Source organism: Helianthus annuus, chromosome 7 (assembly GCF_002127325.2).
Source record: "Helianthus annuus cultivar XRQ/B chromosome 7, HanXRQr2.0-SUNRISE, whole genome shotgun sequence".
Taxonomy (NCBI): Eukaryota; Viridiplantae; Streptophyta; class Magnoliopsida; order Asterales; family Asteraceae; genus Helianthus; species Helianthus annuus.
Window position 1 is genome coordinate 25307172 of NC_035439.2, and position 22369 is coordinate 25329540.

At 36.9% G+C, this 22369-nt stretch overlaps 3 protein-coding genes across 4 annotated transcripts; 1 reads left to right on the forward strand and 2 right to left on the reverse strand.

Annotated features, from left to right (window-relative positions):
* Positions 1 to 2291: 2291 nt before the first annotated feature.
* Positions 2292 to 4088, reverse strand: LOC110868017. Its single transcript, XM_022117096.2, has 2 exons — positions 3666 to 4088; positions 2292 to 2647 (listed from the first exon to the last, which is right to left on the reverse strand). Exons 1-2 carry the CDS (start codon positions 4001 to 4003, stop codon positions 2581 to 2583), a joined length of 405 nt encoding a protein of 134 aa, XP_021972788.1. The 5' UTR covers positions 4004 to 4088; the 3' UTR covers positions 2292 to 2580.
* Positions 4089 to 4968: 880 nt separating this feature from the next.
* Positions 4969 to 8691, forward strand: LOC110868016 (ERAD-associated E3 ubiquitin-protein ligase HRD1B). Its single transcript, XM_022117094.2, has 8 exons — positions 4969 to 5186; positions 6128 to 6673; positions 6758 to 6934; positions 7020 to 7169; positions 7247 to 7443; positions 7530 to 7686; positions 7774 to 7927; positions 8379 to 8691. Exons 2-8 carry the CDS (start codon positions 6141 to 6143, stop codon positions 8529 to 8531), a joined length of 1521 nt encoding a protein of 506 aa, XP_021972786.1. The 5' UTR covers positions 4969 to 5186; positions 6128 to 6140; the 3' UTR covers positions 8532 to 8691.
* Positions 8692 to 9267: 576 nt separating this feature from the next.
* LOC110868015 (NAC domain-containing protein 82) lies at positions 9268 to 12034 on the reverse strand. Of its 2 annotated transcripts, XM_022117093.2 has the most exons (6): positions 11908 to 12034; positions 10676 to 11029; positions 10320 to 10597; positions 10033 to 10240; positions 9722 to 9957; positions 9268 to 9643 (listed from the first exon to the last, which is right to left on the reverse strand). In XM_022117093.2, exons 2-6 carry the CDS (start codon positions 10830 to 10832, stop codon positions 9461 to 9463), a joined length of 1062 nt encoding a protein of 353 aa, XP_021972785.1. In that variant the 5' UTR covers positions 10833 to 11029; positions 11908 to 12034; the 3' UTR covers positions 9268 to 9460. The 2 variants fall into 2 exon arrangements, with proteins under 2 accessions (XP_021972785.1, XP_021972784.1); XM_022117092.2 differs by having other exon boundaries at positions 9722 to 10240.
* Positions 12035 to 22369: the final 10335 nt, after the last annotated feature.

Below are 22369 nucleotides of genomic sequence, written 5' to 3' on the forward strand. Positions count from 1 at the left end.
ACCCCTTACTGCATGCTTTGCAGGTAACCAGTGACGATGGAGCTTGCAGCTTGGGAACGAGTAGTGTCTGTTCACCCTTGTGTTGGGTGTTACCTTATTTTGAATCATGAACTTTGTTTTAAACTACCTTACCTATGCTTCCGCTACTTATTACTGTTTTGAACTTAAAACTTTAAACTCTGAACTTAATATTTGCTAAGCTTATGAATAGTAAGTATTACTTTTGTTATCAACTTAAGTATTCGGTATAATTGGTGGCTGGATCCTGGTCAGTCACGCCCTCGAAGCGGGTGTTATCCGCAGGTGGATTTTGGGGGTGTGACATTAGGGATGTTTATATGGTTTAGTTAAAAACTGTGAAACTATTTAAATTGGTTTTCGGGTTGATTTCGTGGTCGATTTTTTTAAGTCAGCCGATCGGTATTGAACGGTTTAGTTTACGGTGTCGAGTGGAAACTAGCAGAAAGTAAACCAGGCCGGACCTTAGGCTATACGGGCAACCAGTTTTTGGGCCTTTCCCTTACCCTTCGGTATATTTAATTCTGTTTTCTAAATAGATCTACTAATGTTTCTATAATTTGCTCTTTGTTAGTGCTTTTTTTCAACTTTGTTTTTGCTGTATGTTTTTTTTTTTTTAATCAAAGTAACAATCGTAATATTTATTAGAGTTTTATTTCAACTTTGCTTTTGTTGTTTGTTTTTTTTTTTTTTTTTTTTTTTTTTTGTAATTTTATCAAAGTAACAATTGTATTTTGATCAGAATCGTGTTTGCTCATTACCATAGTGTGTTGTATTCGGATGATGTGTATGTCCAAGCCGTGAAACCAAACCGTTACCAATGGTTTGGTTAGGTTAGGTTAGGTTTTAATTTTAAACGCTTTTACAGTAATCAAAAACTATTACCAAAGGGTTGGCTTATGATTTGATTTAAAACCTTTAAAACTAAACCGTAAACACCCTAACTAAAATGTAACATGAAGCATTATAGAGTTTATGTGGTTTGTCTATGAACATCAATAAATTAATTACCTTAACATATACTTTTATATTAAAGCCTTTCCAATCACCTATCAAAGAAACACGACATCACCTAGATGATTTGAACCGCTTCCTACAAGATGTCGAGAATCACATCTTGTTTTTCTGCTTGATTTGAATTTGCTAATAGACAAAGATGAAAGAAAGTTGGGGCCTAGAGAGACGGCTCCCAGGAGGAATTCCCCAACACAGCTAAAAAGATGTGGTTCACTCTCATGTAATGCCTTAAACGGGCCAGACACATCTAGGGGTTATCTCTATTAGCCCCCCGGCCTAGTAAGCATAGTGTAAGCTACATTGCGTTAGGCCTTACTAGTGGGTTAGTATACAATATAAATAATATTATAAATACGATAAGCAATTAATCTCCTCCTAACGACATGAAAATACAAACGCTTTTGTAACTTACCTTCACTTGTTTCTTAAATGTCGTTCCATCAACTCTTATTGTGAAGCTTCACTTGTTTCTTATGCACATGCAGTTCCATTAGTGTAACGCGAAGCCAGTAACTCTTCTTGTGAAGCAAGTAGTTGTGCACGTGGTGACATATCATGTCTCTATTGTGTGATAACCTGGGGAAATACCAATTTACATATTTAACCTGGGGTCGCGATATAGAACAATCAAGAATAATATACATAAAGACAAAAAGTTATCAACGTTTGATTTCATAGATTGAACAAATTAAAATAAACAAATACTTAATGAGACAAAATGATCATATAAAAATCACGAATGAAGAAAATATACATAGAATTTACTAGGCTAGGAATTCGAATAAGGTCTCTCGAACTCTATGTATGTTTGATGCACAGGACGCTTGTAATGATATGTCCAAGTTATGAGGTTAAATAATATATTGTTGGTGCTCTAACTTTTGAGAAAAGTGTCGACACACATGTATATAATAACACACCAATTATCTTGTAATTTTATGTCTAAAATTTCTTGACTTATTCAATAATGACAACAATTTTGATGAAAAAAAGCTTTATGAAAACTTTCAAGTGAGTAAGGTGCTGTTTGTTTTTTCAGAGGTAAAACGTCTGCAGTCTGCGGACCACATCTGCAGACATCTGCAGCTGAAGAGGTGGACCAAACCTCTGCAGTCTGCAAGAAGAAGACTGTTTGTTTTTTAACCTCTGCTAGCTGCTGAAATAAACTGAAATATAAATAAACTTATTTTATTTAACTTTAAAGAGTTTTTTTAACATTCAAACATAAGTAATAGTTATACAATACTGAAATAATATTTATAAAAAAACAATAACATTTTTTTTAAATCATTGAATCCATGCTTTGCATATGAATTTACATCAAGTTTTAACCACATACAAGTTTCAAACAAACATCAAGTTTCAACCACATACAAGTTTCAAACAAACACTAGTCGACATGTGAATTTACATCAAGTTTTAACCACATACAAGTTTCAAACAAACATCAAGTTGCAACCCGATCCGACCTATTTTCATCTGCACTTAATTCAACCCGTTTTGATTTTTGACCGCTTACCCACCAGACCAACCAAGAGAGGACATCTAGACAGAACCTTTTTTATACTCTGTATTCATATCATCAAACTCAAGATTGAGATCTTGCAAGATCCTGCCAAGATAAAATAGTATCAAATGTTACAGGTTTGATAGAAAACAAAAACCATATTAATAAAAAAAAGTAGGCATTCTTTGAACATAACCTCAACAATCAAGGAGAACAACAATTCTATGTAACTAGACACAGAGAACTAACATTCAGTTAACCCTAAATCAGCATCCATCTTTAAATCTAATCCCAAATTCAATAAAACATATAAACATATTCTTTTGATGTTTGAAATGGACAAAAATTTCACCAAACTTCATTTAAGATAAAATAGCAAAATAGAGATCAAACCAGAAAGTAAGTTGCATTAATCACAATCATTATCTTACGGGTCTATACGCCTCCAAAGAGTAAGCTGCATTAATCACAATCATTATCTATTGTTTACTGTTTAGGGTTTAAACATCAAACCTACAAACAACGTGTAAAACTTACGTTTTAGATATGCATCAAATAGGTCCCCTGTGACACCTTCAATGGTGTCGTCTAATGGAAGCACGTGAATCTGTTTCCCGTACTTCACATCCGGACACAGGTGCACCGATACAACATAATCGAGCCGATCCCGGAGGTTTGTTCTAATAACCTTGTTCATTCTAATCTTTGGCTCTTCATAACTTTCGTCAGCAAACGCGATACATACCGTATCTTTCCTTTTCTTCCCCTTCAACCAAGTTTTTCAATACCTAAGCATACTGGTTTTAACCTACAACTAAACAACATGTGACATGAATTTACCATAATTCACCATTTAATTGCATAAAAATTTGACAAAAACTAGCAGTTCATAATAAACATTCAATTCTGAAAACCTAGAAATCTCAAACCCTGCATTCAAGATACTGGTTTTCACCTATAATTAAACTACATGTCACATAATTTTACCGTAAATCACAATTCAATTGCATAAAAATTCAACAAGCCCTAACATTTCATATCCACAGACCTAATTAGCTACAAAATCAAAAGCAACATAAACTTATTATACTCAAATTAAGCTGAAATTCAGAATTAAAATCACCTGATTGGATAAGTAACATGATCTCCAACGTTCTCCGAGTAACCGCAGAGGAAGGAGGAGGAGGGGTGGTCGGCAGAGAGGGAGGAGGAGGTCGGCGGTGTGAAGGAGGAGGAGGAGGAGGAGGAGGGGTGGCCGGTGGTGTAGAGGAGGAGGGGTGGCCGGCAGAGAGGAAGGAGGAGGTCGGCGGTGTGGAGGAGGAGGATGGGTGGCCGGTGGTGTGGAGGAGGAGGGGTGGTCGGCGACGTAGGAGGAGGGGAGAAGGAACTAGGGCAGTGTTTGTTGCATCTGGGATAAAAAAAGAGGAGAAGAGGCATGAAGAGCTTGATCCATGTCTGCATGAAAAAGAGGTCGCGCAGACCTTTTTTTAATGAAAGGTCTTCGAAAAAACAAACACACTGCAGACTCAAACGTCTGCGCGTGGTCTGCGTGGGGTAGACATAAGAGGTCCTGAAGATCTTTTCACAAAAAACAAACACCACCTAAGAATTGAAGAAGTAGAAAAATATCACATTATTTCATTTTTAACAACTCTAGATTTTTTAGGATGAGTATACTGCAATCTTTAAAATTTTTTAGGATGAATATACTGCAATCACATTATTTCATTTTTTACAACTCTATGGAATTCATATCCTACCCATCAAAATCTGTGAAAAGTGGTTTTCATATTATAAAAGGTATAAAAAGTGGTTGTGAGTGGAGGAGAAAGAAAATGTTACTGTTCATCTGTATATTTGAAGGGACACTGTTCACCCCTTATAATTTTTTTTAATATATTTTGAAAGTGGTTATGAGTAGAAGTGAAAGAAAGAGTAATGATAAATGTATAAAAAATGTTATTTAATTGAAATGAGAGAAAATTTAGTTATTTTTAGTGTAATTATTTGATAAAAAATGATGAATATCATGTAAATGCTCTAACAACGCATGACACGTTGCATCCCTATTTTATAAAGTTAAACAATCAAGTCCCTGTTATTAACGGCGTATGCCAAGTTGAGCCCCATTTTCGTTGTTAACCACATAAACTCCCCATTATAGTTTACTCAAAATTTTAACATTTTGTTTCAACCATTGTCCCCTTGGCAACCATTATTTGTTACATCGTGTGATTTAGGATATAATACAAGGGAATGTTAATCCCTTACTTTAGTACCAAAATTAATAACTTAACCAAATACCAATAATCAATCTCTGATTTTGTTTTACAACTTGGTGCGTTTAGTTTAGTATACCCCTGCCACGTCAGCAAACTCAGCCAACTCAACAAAAGTACACGTGGGAAGAACCAATTGGTCGAATCCAAAGAGGTGACGAAACCAGACCCCATTGTTTAATCAATCGAATTTCCCCGACCTTCGTTCATCTCGAACTTTCGCACCCACATTTCCTAGATTCAAACCCTTACCTGCTCATTCACTCAACGACACGATGCACGATTAACCTTACAATTTACCAATTTTTGTTTCGCACAACACAAAACCGAATTTGCACAACTTACATCATCGGATTTATCCTCAGGTACATCCAGATCCTTTTCAACTTTAATTATTTTTATTTCAGGGTCATAATCATATGATTTAGATTCGTGTTATGATTTTAATCCTAATCGTTCATCAAGGTTACCATCTGTCGGTTGATTTTGATTTTTAGGGTTTATCATTTCACAGAATTGTTGACAGATTTTGAAGTTTTATTTTATTTTATTTTGATTAAGTTTTTTATATGATATTTGAATAAGATGATGCATATATGTTTAATTGGTATCCGGACACTTGATTACTGCTCTTTGGATGCCATATGTTTATTTGATTGAGGGTATCTATCTAGACATTGGAAAACTGGAAAAAATGAGTATTGTCATGCTTAAGGGACGTTCGTTCATAAACTGACCGAACCGCCCAATCCGAAGAATGTCAGCTGGTTTGATTTTATCGGTGTGACGGGCAGGGGCGGACCTACTCTGTAATAAGGGGTAGCCTCCGCTACCCTTTAACGCTCCGGCAGTAGTGTAAATTTTGACCTTTTTTCGATTTCGTTACCTGTTTTCTTTGAAATGTTGCCATTATACAAACTTTCTAGATCCGCCACTGGTGACGGGTTGGAACTTGGAACCGATTGTTTAATATTTCTTATTTATTCTTTTTCTTCATTTTCGGAATATAAAGTCAAGTTTATATATTATATCTATATAAACAATCCTTATAATTTTTTAAAACTGAATACATAATTAGGCTTTCAAAATTTCTTTTTTGTTTAACCTCACCAAAACCGATCTGTAGAATCCTGAAAACCGGCCGGTTAGGCCGACTCAACCAAGCCAGCCGGTTCACTTTATTTTTTTTTTCAAAACTGTAGTTAGTGGTTCGGGCCAAAATTTTCGTCAAAACTGGCCGAACCAGACCATAAGTAAAGCTAGCCATTTTTTTGGTGAGCTAAACGGCTAAGTTTTGGTGTAACAGTGCATACAGCAAAATGATGAGGCTACAGACATACGCGGGACTTAGTGTGATCGCCACACTTGCTGTTATCTATCACGCCTTTAGTAGTAGAGGGCAGTTCTACCCAGCAACAGTTTACTTATCTACCTCCAAAGTCTGTTTAGTGCTGCTTCTCAACATGGGTTTGGTGATCATGTGCATCATGTGGCAGCTCACAAAGCTAGTATTTCTCGGCTCTCTTAGAGAAGCAGAGGTCGAGAGACTGAACGAGCAATCATGGCGAGAAGTTATGGAAATTCTTTTTGCCATAACTATATTCCGGCAGGATTTTTCTGTTACGTTTCTTGCCATGGTTACCGCTCTTTTACTCGTCAAATCTTTGCATTGGTTGGCTCAAAAGAGAGTTGAGTACATTGAAACGACTCCAACTGTATCGAAGCTGTCTCATGTTCGGATTGTTTCTTTCATGGGATTCCTTCTCCTTGTTGACTGTCTTTTTTTGTATAACTCGGTAAAGCACTTGATACAAACGCGCCAAGCTTCCGTTTCTCTTTTCTTTTCATTCGAGTAAGTTATTTAATCCTTACATATTTTAATGTTGTTATTATTGCTGCGGTCTTTTAATAAAAATATTTACTTAAATCACAACAGGTACATGATATTGGCTACGACAACAATCTCAACTTTTGTCAAATACGTTTTCTATGTGAGTGACATGCTTATGGAAGGACAATGGGAAAGAAAAGCAGTGTACACATTCTATTTGGAGCTGATTCGTGACTTGCTGCACTTATCTATGTATCTGTGCTTTTTCCTAGTAATCTTTGTGTAAGTACTTTATCCCAATTATATTTTGTACACGTGAAGCCTTCGTAAATCTTAACTTTTATTATTTACACTTTGGTTTCTCTAGGAACTATGGTGTGCCTCTGCACTTGATTCGGGAACTGTATGAGACATTTAGAAACTTCAAGTTGCGAATTGCTGATTACATCCGTTACCGGAATATCACATCAAATATGAATGACCGGTTTCCCGATGCAACACCTGAAGAGTTGAACGCGTTAGTTCTTTGCTCTAAATGTATATCGGTGTTATATATGTTTATAATCTTTTGTTATCTGTTCATATTATATGCAGAAGTGACGCAACCTGCATTATCTGTAGAGAGGAAATGACGACTGCGAAAAGATTAGTCTGCGGGCATCTTTTCCATGTGCACTGCCTCAGATCATGGTTAGAGAGACAACATACATGTCCTACTTGCAGGGCACTTGTTATACCAAATGAAGGTGGGACCGTCACAACACGCTCCCGAGCTGGAGCTCATCGTCAAGGTCCGAAATATTCTCTACATTTTTTAAATCTTGCTCGCCTTTTTATCGTCCCGAAAGGTATTCACACATATTTGTATCGTTTCCAGGAGCAAATTCGGAAAACGCATCTTCTCAAGATCAAAACGGTGACGCTCCAGGAGACGGGAATATTAGCAGACATCAAAAGAGAGTCCAAGCTGCCGCTGCAGCAGCTGCTATATATCAGAAATCTTTTGTTTACCCTTCTCCAACTGCGCTAACGTGGTATGTAATTCATTTTTCGGGATTGGTTTGGTATTCATAATCCCATAGTTTCATAATTAAAATTCACGTGATGCGTGTTATTTGCAGGTCTTCTGGATATGCTGTGCTTCCCAACAAATCTACGCCTGGAGTCAGCGTTAATAATGGCGAACATGACAATTCGGTTCTGAACAATCATGCAAACTTTCCGTCTTTCCAGTTCCCACAAACTGGTTTCATACCAATCCAGCAGCAGATTGAGGTATAATGGTAACCTGAAAGTTTTTGCTGTAGAGTCTGATGGTCGTGTTTTTTAATAATGACATCTTCGGCTTTATGTGAACCTTTGAGCCTACTAAACATACGGGGCGTCATAAACATTTTAAGAAGAAACGTATGTGAATGTGAAATACTCGGTAGGGATGTCAAAACGGACAGCTCGTCAGGTGGGGTGGCAGGTCAAAACGAGTACTTTTTGGTTATGGTTAGGTTGGGTTGAAAAATTTTCGTCTAGACATATATCTTTTATGCTTTTTTGATTAAAAATCGTGTTTATGCATATCCAAAATACACTTCCAGACAAGTTTCGACCCTTGTGCCGCGTTTCTTTCTAAGCTATTGTTTTAGTTTGCTCATGTAACATGATATCTAAGTACGTTCGTTCATAGTGAATGGGTCGAATTTGCTAACTTCTATTGGTTTCTCTTTTTCAGAAATCGGCGACAGAGAAAAAGTTGGTTGGAGAAAGTAGCAGCAGCGGCAGTAGGGAGGATCTGCCTATTAGTACTGATGGAAAAGGGAAGGCGGTGGTTTCATCATCATCTTTGTCGGATTCAGGCGTTGACCAAAGTCAAAATGGGCCATAACTAATATGATGCTAGTATTTCATAGTTGTATATGTGGTTGGTGTATCTGTGGATATCATATAGAGGGACAACAGTGTTGCATTATCATATTTCTTTTTCTTGAATACACCAAATGAATTTGCAGAAGACATGATAATGCATACTATTTTATTCTTAAGTTTCCAATCTTTACAAATATGAGGGTGTTTGGGGTTGAGTTTTGAAAATAGATTATGCGTTTTGAATAATCAGAATCAGATAATTAGCTGTAACAAAACGTGCTGTAGAAAGATAGTGTTTGGATTTGATTATGTTGTTTGATATCACAATAATCAGATAATCAACTATTTAAGTGTTTGGCATATATATATATATATATATATATATATATTTTAAAAAATAAATAAGTGAAATGACAAAAAAACATAAAAAATCAGTTTTTTGGATTATCACGTTTTTCTGCAGTATGGGGTGACCTACTTTTGAATTATCATGTTTTGTTTGATCTCTACAAAACGTAAAAAAATAGTTTTTATTAATTTTTTACCAAACACTCAAAATAGATTTTTTGCGATTTCAAAACACAATAATAAAAAAATCAGGTTGAAAAAGCCATTCCAAACACAACACACGAAAGATGAACAAATATTTTTAACAAAGAATGCATTGATAAAAAGACCAAATGCTAGTCACTAGATTTTTGTTACAATAACAAAACACGACCACGGTAACAGGTTCTGGTCTAACAACATAAAAATCATCTAGATCATTCGAATCCAAATTGATTAATCAAATCCAAACTGTATATAATAATGTGATGAATAAGGAATAAACAAATCTTTCAACAAAGAATCAAGTACGGTTAAACATCGATAAAGAAAGAAAGGCCAGACGCTGGCCACCAGATCTTTGTTACAATAACAAAACAGGACCATGGTGGCAGGTTCAGGTCATTCAACAAAAAATTCATCCAGATCATCAAGTGCGAGAAGGTTGTCAAGCATGTAGTCGGCTCCATCAGTCTTGAAATTGATCTCATTTAGGTCATCCAGATCAACTAGATTCACCAAGTCAGTATAAATATCATCTTGATTGGATACGGCGTTCTCCACATTAGCAGCAGCTTCATAATCCTATATTCAAACAGATAAAGCAATTAAACGATTGTTAATCTTGCATTTATCATCTACTTTGGCAAATAAAGTACATACCTCTGATCCCATAATTGCATCGAGATCTTCGAAAAACATGAAATCAGGCAAATCAAAATTCGCATCGGTGACAGACAACGGGCCAATAGTAGAGCCTGGTACAGTGACAGGCAGACCTTGAGCTGCAGACATGTTCAAAGTGTCTGTAGGTGGATTTGCAGCAAGCGTGACAATAGATGAACCTTGTTCGGTCAGGTTCATTGTAGCCGGGCCCTCTTGTTCATTATTCGATGAACCTGGTACAGTGACAGACATAACTTGAGCTACAGTCATGTTCGAAGTGTTTGCAGAAAACGTGACACTAGACGAACCTGGTTCAGTCAGGTTCACTGTATCAGGACCCTCATGTTCAGTATCCATTGCGTTGGAAGCACCAACTGGACAAACCACTCCTTGAGAAGTAGCACAACCATTTAAATCATCATCCCACTCTTCTTCATTAAACGGTGCACCATACTGTGCACCATTTTTTGGCCCCGAACCACTTTTCTTAAAAACCTTGCACAACACGTATGAATCCTGAAATTAACAAACTGTGTTAGTATAATGTTATGATAGTTTAGCTAAGTTAGAAATATAAAATAAAACTGTAAAATACCTGAACAACACCCGCATTAGCCAAATGTTCATCTTCCATTTTGTATTCATGCATCACCCAATCGGTTCTTTCCCCCTTTCCTTTATGCCCAATATGAAAAACCAATGTCTTGATGGTTGCAACGGTTCTGTCATTGTACTTAACCGTTCTGTCTTTCCCAGTAGCTTTCCAGAACCCACTTTCAGTCGCGCGATTAGATCTACCGCCGCTTGAATACTTTTTTGCTTTCGGGCAGAAAAAGAAATACTCTAAGTCTCCACTTTTCAAACACGATTTATCTGAAAAATACAAAAACTCAAAAGTTAAAAAAAAGTAAACTACACGAAAAGTTTTATGGTTTTAAAAACGATCGATACCTGGAAGATCCCATGGACTGAAATCGTATATGTTGACTTCAGCAACAGCATTAACAGTAATTTTCTTACCTAGTAGCTTCCTCTTTAAATAAAACATAACCAACTCAACATCCGTGGGATGAAAGCGAAATCCCGGTATCAGTGATGAACGCGCCATGAAACTAAACAAATGCCCAATAAAATCTCTTGTAAATAATAATCTAAAAAACTAAAAAAATCTAATCCCAAGCGTGATCAAGTCCAGTGTCGGAAATAAATCCAACCCGCGCTCCCAAGTCTTCCAAGTTTCATCAAATGCACATGTAATACTGAAGATTTATGTGAGCGAGTGGGTTCAAAAGACATCTGTTACCCCTGCAATTTGTCAAAAATACAGAACTTTTAGAACAATCAGACCCCATAAAATAATCATCAAAAGGGTCATCGTCAAACCAACAATAATCCATTAAAAATGTATAACTTATAAGTTATTTGTTTTCAATAACAATGCTCTGCTCACTAATGTATAATGTCAAAACTGATCATCACAAACAAATTAACTGAAATCACACAATATAAGATAAATCAGACCCCTAAAAACCCTAAACTAATTTCTTCTATTGTTAATTGAATCAAATATAAGTTTAAATAAAGCCCTTATGTACCAAATTGTTGTTATCAGTACACTAAGCTAAAAATACATACTATTAGAACAATCAGACCCGAAAAAAGAATAACGAAAACGGTTAAACCATCAATGATCAAACATTAAAGAAATCTCGGTACATGTTTAACAACACATTATGATCAAACTAACAATAACCCATTAAAACAGAACGTAAAATTCACACGTTGTTGTTCTCAAGAATGCTGTGATTGATCAAAAACAAAATAAAAGAAATCACAAATAATAATAGCATCAATCAGACCCTCAAAACCCTAAAATAATTCACAAAACCCTAATTTCCAAGAATAATGTTATTAGTCCACTAAGCTAAGTAACACGTAACACAACTTTAAGAAATCAAAACATAAACATTAACAAATATCATCTTCATCAATCTTGATACAATATTCAATAACCCTAAAACGTAAACAACATGTAATCAAAGCGATGTTATAAACAGTAACCAAAATCGAACAAGAAATTGTAATCGATTTGAAGAAAGAACCATTGTTGTAACAAAGATTGGGGATAAAATCGTAAAAAGAAAAAGATTTGGAAATAAAATGTAGAGAGATGGATAACTTACGAAGGAAGGATGGATGGAGATGACGAAGGCGCGAAGAAGATGGAGGAAGCAGGGTTCTGAAACTCTCTAACTGAGAGATACGGTGGCAGTCATTCAACTTTTATGAGATGTTATTGGGCCACGCCCAGGCCCAAGCCTCACTCCAACGGCTTTGCTTAGCTGTAAATGACTATATTTGCCATTAAAAAAAATGACTACATTGATATTGTTATTTTTATTATTATAATTTAATTATAATATACACATATACAATTTTATTGAATGATATTATGGGGAAGGTTCAAATGAAAACCACTAGTTATTGTGAAAACTTGAAAACTAATTAAAAAAGGAGTAAACTTCTGTTTTGCTCCCTGTGGTTTGGTCACTTTAACGGTTTTGCCCCAAACCTTTAAAAATAGCCATTTTACTCCCTGATGTTTTGATTTTGTTGCCAGTTTGCTCCCTGCGGGGAGAAAATGGAAAAACAAATAATTTGGATGGAGTTAGAGGCGGGGAGCAAACTGGCAAAAAAAACCGAAACATTAGGGAGTAAAATGACTATTTTTAAAGGTTTGGAGCAAAACCGTTAAAGTGACCAAACCACAGGGAGCAAAACGGAAGTTTACTCTTAAAAAAACCAAAAAACATACCAATTTTTTTTTTTTTTTGCATAATAATTTTCGCAGGTTTTTTTATATAAAAAAAATTTCAAAAAAAAAAAAAATTTGTGTAGTGCACATGTGTATGTGTACTACACATGTGTATTATTACACATGTGTACTACAATTTTTTTTTTTTTTGAAAAAAAGTTTTTTTCATATATAAAAACCAGCGATTTTTATAAAAAAAAAATTGAAAAAAAAATTGTGTGTTTTTTAAGCTTTTTTTAATTAGTTTTCAAGTTTTCACAATAAAAATGGTTTTCATTTGAACCATCCCCATGATATTATTAGAAATATATTTTACTCATGACCAAGTCATCGAGTAAAAGTGTAAATGGTGTTTGCCCTTACAGTTATATTTTACTCATGACGATTGAGTAAAAGTATAAATGGTGTTTTGCCCTTTTTAAAAGAATAAATGTTCACAAACTAGTGGTTTTCGCTCGTATCACGCGATGGGAGCTCAGTTGGTATTGGTTCTATTCGTTTCGGTACCAACATTAGCTGTAACAATTGAATGGAAAAAGTAATAAATAAAGTTCTCATATGCTCAAAAGAATATCCACACGTGTTTTACATCAATCGAAAAATCATAAAAACGAATACCTATTTTGCTGCTACCGATATCGGTACCGATGTTTGGTCGAAAACGGTTATGTTTGTCACGTATTGATACTCATGTATTTTACGATAAAAAAAATTATTTTTTTTTTAATATCGTTACCGGGACTTGTATAGTTTATTATACAAAAAGATGCGTTGTTTTGAACAACAAATAATAAATTACTATTCATTGCCACCTTCGATTCGATTTGGTATGATAACGGCAAGTATCCGTTTTTAATAAAAATTATATCGCAATATTGAAAATATATGATTGCGAAGTTAGATTTCTAAAAATAATTAACTTACGCTAGTTATTAAAAATCAAACTAAATAATAAATAACATGCCATTAAAAATTTAAAAAGAATACTTAAAAATTAGATCAAAAATTAAAAATAAAATTCATATATGATAAAAATCAAACTAAATGAACAGTGAATTCATATATGATATAAATCAAATTAAATGATATAAATCAAATTAAATGAAAAGTGAATTTAGGGTATATTAGAATATGGGGTATGGGGCGGGGTTGTGGTGTGGGTTGGGTACAAACGCCCAAATCACCATCCCGGGTGAGCTTGGGTTTCGGCGTGGCCCTTTGGACGGGGGTTTCAGCCCGGGAGCGGGGGTTGTGGCGTGGGTTGGGTACAAACGCCCAAGTCACCACCCCGGGTGGACTTGGGTTTTGGCGTGGCCCCTTGGGCGGGGGTTTCAGCCCGGGCGTTGGACGGGGCTATCAAGATGACATGGCGGGATCTCATTGGCCAAGACAAGTAGCCGTTTGGGCTTGCCGTTGGCCAACGGTTATGTGTTTAAAAAAAATTATTCACTATAAATACTCACATTTCTATTCATTTTTTTACCACAACTACTCCACCTCTTCTATAATCATCTCTATCTTATTTTTTAAAAAAATTCTCATCCAACCAGGGTATGGGGCGGGGTTGTGGCGTGGGTTGGGTACAAACGCCCAAGGCACCACCCCGGGTGGGCTTGGGTTTCAGCGTGGCCCCTTGGGCGGGGGTTTCAGCCCGGGGGCGGGGGTTGCGTGGGTTGGGTACAAACGCCCAAGGCACCACCCCGGGTGGGCTTGGGTTTTGGCGTGGCCCCTTGGGCGGGGGTTTCAGCCCGGGCGTTGGACGGGGCTATCAAGATGACATGGCAGGATCTCATTGGCCAAGACAAGCAGCCGTTTGGGCTAGCCGTTGGCCAACGGTTATGTGTTTAAAAAAAATTATTCACTATAAATACTCACACTTCTATTCATTTTTTACCACAACTACTCCACCTCTTCTATAATCATCTCTATCTTGTTTTAAAAAACAAATCTCATCCAACCACAATATGAAAAATGAATCCTTATAATCGTGGTTTTGACCCGAACAATCCGTGGGCATTCCAAGAAACACCTAGATATGAAAAAAATATAGTTGGAGTTAGATTTAAAAAAAAAAGTTAACGTATACAAATTATTAAAATGTAAATTAAATGATAAATAACATGTTATTAAAAAATAAAAAAGAATAATTAAAAATAGATCAATAATTAAAATGAATATTTTAAAAATGCTGATCACTATTCATCATGATTTTATATTCATATTTACTAGTGAGTTTTCCCCTGCGCTTCATGGCAAGAATTCAGCCGTTAGTTGTTTGGTTTGTTACGGTACCGGCACTCACTATAGTAATCAAAAGAAAAAAAAGCTTACATCGATCAAAAACAATAAAAACGAAAATGATGTTGTTTAGTTGATATCAGTTCAGTTGGTTTGCGTTCTATCTTTTTTTTTTCACCATTACGATATTAATTTTATTGCGAACGAATATTGTGCCTCTATCCTACCAAAATGGGGTAGGATTTTTAGTGGATGTAGAATTGCATAAGAATGTGATTGAGGTTATACGACATATCGATAAAATTATGGTGTTAAGGCTAATTTTAGGTGAGAAAGTGGTAACAATAATATAACAACCCTCGGTAAAAATCGATGTCCTCCTAATAATTTTTACACCCTAATATATCTTAAAATGTCTCAACATGTCTTTATATGCACCCCGTATGTGAAAACCGAGCCAAAATAGATTATAATATATAAAAATAAATTAAAAACCCTAAATCTTAAGTTGAGGCGGGCCGCGTATGACCTCACCTCAACTTAACGCGGGCCGCATTAGGATGTAACCGGACTCCGCTGAAATCATTAGTTGATACGGGCCGCGTACGAGTTCGTTTAAGTTAACGCGGGCCGCAAGCGACCTAGAATGTGGCGCAGCCCGGTGATGACACGTGTCATCACCGTGTCAAGTCTAGAGGGTGACCCAGCCAAGCTACGCATTGACCGGAGGTCAACGCGGGCCGCGTAGGCCTTGTGCTCATGTCACGCAGGCCGCGAGAGGGTGCGATTTCAGCCCTATAAATAGAGGCCATCGACCTTCAGTCCGTCTCGCTCATTCCTTTCTTTCTTTCTTTCTTAATTTCTGTAGTGGCGTTATTATACCCGGGCATTATACCCCCTAAAATAGCGAGGTTCTGCTACGATGTAAGTATTATAACCCCTGGAGACGTATTAGATACGCTGCCCGATTGATCTAGGGTTCTGTAACGGCTGTCGTGGTTCTGCCCGACGTAGTCGTTGGAATGCCGTCTCGGGGAGGGTATTACTAATGTTAAAATGGGTTATTATACTAACACACGTGTATTTGTGTAATTTATAGATATTCACCAGGAAACTCTAAAGAATAACCTAAGACAACAATGTGAGTTGATCCACTTTTTGTTAACTGTTTTTACAAAACCTTACATACTTTTCTATGCGAATAACAGTTATTGAGTATTTGTAAGAATACAATTATCGTGGGTATGTTGGGGTTTTGTATACAAAATTGGTTACAACCTGGTTAAGGAGTAACATTTCCACAAGTCGGGTTTCGACAGTACCAACGGGTGATAATTGATATAACTTGGAAACAAGTGTAATTGCGGGATCGCCCTCAATACTGTTCATTGTGAATTTTATTTAAACCTGATTAAACTGGGATTCACTCACCAGTATTTCCCACTGACAAAATGTTTTTAAAACGCGTTTCAGGTAACAAAATGTGAAAGCCAAATAGAAGCCAGCTGGACAGCACTGGAGGATTGGAAAAGTGGCAATAAAGTTACCTAAGAATAAAATGGATATTTTTATTAAATAAATAAGATTTATTCCTATAAAATGTGTGTATTGAAAGCTTGGGTTTTACCCAATATGTTTAATGTTATAAAACATGGTGGTTTACTCTGATTAAATACTTCCTAACTACGGTCCTGGTAAAAATTTTCGCTGCCAAATTGGATAAATAAACGTGATACCACCGAAACTGGCTCACGACCGCCCGTTCCCGGGAACCAGGGATCGGGGTTGTGACAGAAGGTGGTATCAGAGCTATGCCACTGATTCAGCCACAGAAGTGTTCTGCTGACATTAAAATTCAAAGTGTTAGGAAATAAATTACGGGAATACGTGCATAATTGTATTTTCTTGCTATGTGTTATCTGACTATTTGTTAGTTTACAGTATGAGCGACCAAGGACCCTCTAACGCCTATCGTCAATTGTCTGGTTCGCCTAGGAGCGAAGGCACCTCCTCTTCTCAGCCTGCCCTCTCAGGGTACTCTGCTGACACAGAAGAAGGAATCTTTGTGTTTAAGGCTCAATCTGAAGAGCCATTTCCTCAGAAAAAGAGGGGATGGTTCAGTAGGGGAACGCATGAACGTAGGAAACGAATGAAAAAGTTGCAGGAACAGCGAGTGTTAGCCGCAGCAAAAAGAGAGACTGATGCTTATAATCAGGATATGCTCAATAGGGGTATCGCTAATATCCATATTTTAGCAACCACTGCTGCTGACCCAAACCTGGAACAAATGCTAGCACCCCAACCACCAAATCCTGACCAACCCATGGAAGTAGAAAATCAAATAGAAATGCCTGATTACAACCCGGAGGAGATACCTAGGGTACCTGCACCAAATCCTCTAGACCCAAACAACTACGACCCCTGGTGGGACGATGTTAGGGACTATGTGCAACAAAACCCAATACAGGAAAATGTGCCAATGCCCAACTTAGGAGTTTACTCAGGGTTAGATCCTCAAGATCCCTACAACATTAGTGATGCATATGTTAGGGAAATTTTAGAGAATCCATACCCGTACCAGGCCCCTATGCCTCCGTACCAGGAACCCGTACCACAGATTCCAAACCCAGTCCTAGAACCTGCACCCCCAATGAGTGCAGAAAATGTCCAAGAGCTTAGGACTTTCGGTGAGGAAATTTTAAAAAGCAGTGAGAGAATGCGACAGGTGGGAGAACGCCTCGTCTGGAAATACGACGAGCGTAATATGGATTTTTGGATGAATCCATATCAGTAAATGTGATGGCAGGAACGGTAGTAATAATAATAATAATAAAATAATATATGTGTGTATGTGTTAGAAAAAAAAATACTACTACGGATGCCTACTACTAGTATTGTAGCTTTACATTTCAGTCGGTATTGTAATTTAAATTTCAGTACTAGTGTGTAATGATGCATACTATATAAATAGAGTAAAAGTCGCAATGCTCGACGCTTTTGGCTAAAAGTGCGTGTCATGTGATTGGCTATATTCAAATATTATTGGTGATATTAATATTTGGTAATTGTGTAAAATTCAGATGGCTGACGAGGGAAATCAAGATAATCTGAATAACGATAACCAGAGTAACATTAACGTGGTTAATGAGAATCCGGACAACAATAACAATGGAAACCAAATGGATAATAGTGCCGTTCAACACATAGTGGCACAAGGAATTATAGATGCAATGCCATTTATTATTCAAACGGTTCAAGAAGCGAATAATAAAAGTAAGCATAGTAGTAAACGACCAAGTGAACCGGAACACAGCATGAACAATGGACTCGTACTTCAAGCGCCCATTCCCAAAAGAAGAAGAACCATGCCATATGGTTGTTCTTACAAGGAATTCTGGTCCTGTAAACCAATAGAATTCTCGGGCAATGAAGGACCCATTGCAGCCCTACGCGGATAGAGAAAACTGAGGCTGTTCTAAAAATAAGTAAATGTGCTGAAGAAGATAAGATAATGTTTGCTTCAAATCTGTTTAAAAATGTAGCCCTAGAATGGTGGAACAGTATCCTCCACTCAAGAGGAAGTGATAGGGTTTATAATATGGAATGGGAGGAGTTCAAAAATATGGTAGAAAGGAAATTCTGCCCTCCCAATGAAAAGGAACAGATAGCAAATAAGTTTCTGAATCTAAGAATGGCCGGGGTAGACAGTAAGGGTTACACTACCACATTCTTTGAATACGCTAGGATAGTACCAACCCTTGCATCACCTGAACCGGTATTAATCTCCCGTTACATCTGGGGATTAATTGGAGAAATTAGACATGTAGTCAAGGCAGCTAGACCCCAAACAATAGAGGAAACTGTAGAACTAGCCAATACCTTGACTGATGAACTAGTGCGAACTAGAGAAGAAGACTAGAGGAGAAACCTAACCCAAAGGCTTACTCAAGAATTCCGTTCTGGGAATTCCAATCGTAGGAATGTAGGTTCTACCTCAGCACCATACTGCAGAAACTGCAAGAAGAAGCATTCTGGAAGATGCTCTCCTTACTGCAATTACTGTAATGCGCCAGGGCACAAGGAAGAAAATTGCAGGAGAAAAACCAGTAATGGAATGTGTTACAACTGTGGAGAAAAAGTTCATATTAAGACAAACTGTCCAAAACTGGCTCCAGCTGCAAATAACAAGAATCCTAAAAATGCTAGAGCATTTGTCCTAACTAAAGACGAAGCTAGGATGATTCCAGACGTCATAGCTGGTACGTTTTTAGTTAATGATATTTTTGCTAAAGTATTATTTGACTCTGGTGCAAACCAAAGTTTTATTAATACTTCAGTTTGCAAACTCCTAAATCAATCATTAACTAAACTACCACAAGAATGTCTAGTAGAAACAGCAAATGGAGAAACCGTTAAGATTTCTGAAGTCTTGCAAGGAGCAAGAATAGAAATTTTTAATCAAAAATTTATTGCAAACCTTTACCCAATGAATCTGGTAGGATTTGATGTCGTGTTAGGAATGGATTGGTTAATAGCCAATAAAGCCAATATCATATGTGATCAAAAGTCAATTCAAGTAAAATCACCAAGAGGTGAAAAGATCACAATTAAAGGAGATAAACCATCTAGATCCACTAAATTCATCTCTGTGATGAAAACTGCAAGTTATATAAGGAAAGGATCTATAGTGTATTTAATTTCTATAATCACTAACACTAAAGGAAAAGAGTTAAAAGACATGCCAGTAGTGTCCCAATTTTTAGATGTCTTTCCAGAAGAATTGCCAGGGCTACCGCCAGACAGGGAAGTTGAATTTAGAATTCACCTGCTACCAGGAACAGCACCGATTGCCAAAGCACCTTACCGGTTGGCACCCGCGGAAATGCAAGAACTGAAGAAACAACTAGACGAATTGTTGGAGAAAGGATTCATACAGCCAAGCTCATCGCCATGGGGAGCGCCGATTTTATTTGTTAAAAAGAAGGACGGATCAATGCGTATGTGCATTGACTACCGTGAATTGAACAAAGTCACGATTAAGAATCGGTATCCATTACCGAGGATCGATGATTTGTTTGATCAACTTCAAGGAGCACGATTTTTCTCTAAAATCGATTTAAGATCAGGATATCATCAATTAAAGGTACAGGAAGAGGACATTCCTAAAACCGCATTCAGAACAAGGTATGGTCATTATGAGTTTACTGTCATGCCATTTGGTTTACCCAATGCCCCAGCCGCATTTATGGACATGATGAACCGAATATGTAAACCATATTTGGATAAATTCATAATTGTCTTCATAGATGATATTCTAATTTACTCTAAAAGTAAAGAGGAGCATGCAAAGCACTTGCACTTACTTTTAAGTTTATTGAGAAAGGAAAAGCTTTATGCTAAATTTTCAAAGTGCGAATTTTGGTTAGAACAGGTACAATTTCTCGGACATTTAGTTAACCATGAAGGAATTCATGTGGATCCAACAAAGATCGAGGTAATTACTAAATGGAAAACCCCTGAATCACCAACCGAGGTTAGAAGTTTCTTAGGATTTGCCGGTTATTATAGAAGATTTATTCGAGATTTTTCTAGAATAGCCATTCCTTTAACTAAGTTAACCTGTAAATCTGTTAAGTTTGAATGGGGACCAAAACAAGAAGAAGCCTTTAGAATTCTTAAGCAAAGACTAACCCATACACCCATACTAACGTTACCGGAAGGAACTGAAGACTTTGTAGTCTTTTGTGACGCTTCAAAGTTAGGTTATGGATGTGTATTAATGCAACGTCAAAAGGTTATAGCTTATGCATCTAGACAGCTTAAGAGTCATGAAGAAAATTATTCAACCCACGATTTGGAATTAGGAGCTATAATTTTTGCCCTTAAGATTTGGAGACATTATCTTTATGGTAGTAAGTTTACCATTTTTACAGATCATAAAAGTTTAAGGATGTCTTCGGGCAAAAAGAACTGAATATGAGGCAAAGACGCTGGATGGAGTTACTTAGCGATTATGATTGTGATATCCAGTATCATGCAGGAAAAGCCAATGTGGTGGCTGATGCTTTAAGTCGAAAGTATCACGAAAAGCAAAAAAGGGTACGTTCTCTTAAATTAAATCTACAAGTAGATTTAAACGATCAGATTAGAAAAGCACAAGAATCAGTAATCAAGGAGGATACTGAAAAATTAAAAGGAATGATTAAGGAGTTAGAACAAGGAACATGTGACATCTGTGCTTGTGATATCATTTTGCAGACTCTGAACAATACAATATTAATAAAACAGTGTGTTTTGATCCCAATGTTTGTCATTTATGTTTGGTTTTGTGCCCATGTTGATTTTTGATCGATTTTGAACTCTATATCGTTTTCTGGAGAGTTATACGCAAACTGGTGCGTAAACACGATCAGTTTAACGCGACAAACACTCCGTAACATCATCATAAACTTAACATACCTTAAATAACCTTTACATAACTTAGAAATAAGTTTTAAAGGCTTTGGTATGGCAAAAACAAGTTTATTCGCTCTCAGGGACTATTTGCGTCAACTTGCAAAAGTCTGCCGTTTCGTAAGACAACATACAGTCCGGGACTTGATCATAAGTTAAACATACCATATATAACCTAAACATGGCTTAGAAATAAGCTTTGATAGGTTCGGTGTGCGAAAACATGCTTACATGATCTTACAGGGACTAAAAGTGTCAAAAACGACGTAAGTTTTCATTTTCGCGCATATCTTACGTTCTGGACACATCTGGACATCCAAAATTTTTGTACACACTAAAATATTTTTATTTTAGTGATCGGCATGCAAAAATTTCATTCGTTTCGCAATTTGGATCGTTTTCGCGCTCGTTGCGATTTCTGTCGTAATTAGCCGAACAACGCAACCGTATGAGTCATCGAACCGACATCCTTGAGTTTTCCAAGCATATTTTGAGTCCCCTAAACTTTATTGACCTTGTGGAGCCTTGAAAATGGCTTAACGGGTGTCAAAAGTGCCTGAAATGGACTCAAACAAGTGCAGGGGCCAAAGCTGTCAAAATGTGAAAGTTACTGATCAGATGCAGGGTCCTTACGGACCGTAAGGGTCCCCTTGCGGACCGTAAAGCATGCCCAGCGACCAGAAACATGAAATTAGCTGCTGTTTTGTAAAATCAGGCCTTTGTTTGCAATTTTTATGTTTTGGGGAGCAAGTTATCTCTTCTCCAAGGCTTCTCTTCTGCTTATAACAAGTGTAAGGCTTAGATTTCATGCTTAAAGACCAGGAAAAACACTTGGAATGATCTCATGTTCTTGCTTCAACTATAAATAGCAAGGCCTTTCACTTGTTTCAAATGCTCATTCCTTCTTTCTCTCATTCACATCTGCTTTGGAGCTCTCTCTCAAGCATTTGGGACTTTGTCTTCTTGTTGAAAAGATAGCAAGGACCCTTAGTGAGCTTCTTTCATTCTTTTATTTGCTTTTTCCTTATGTAGTGCAGAAAGTCAAACGTTTGGCCAACAGTTTGACTTTCGGTTTTGACCATCAATTGGTCAAGTCAAAGTTCAATTGAACTTTGAAACGTGATTGTAATCACAATAGT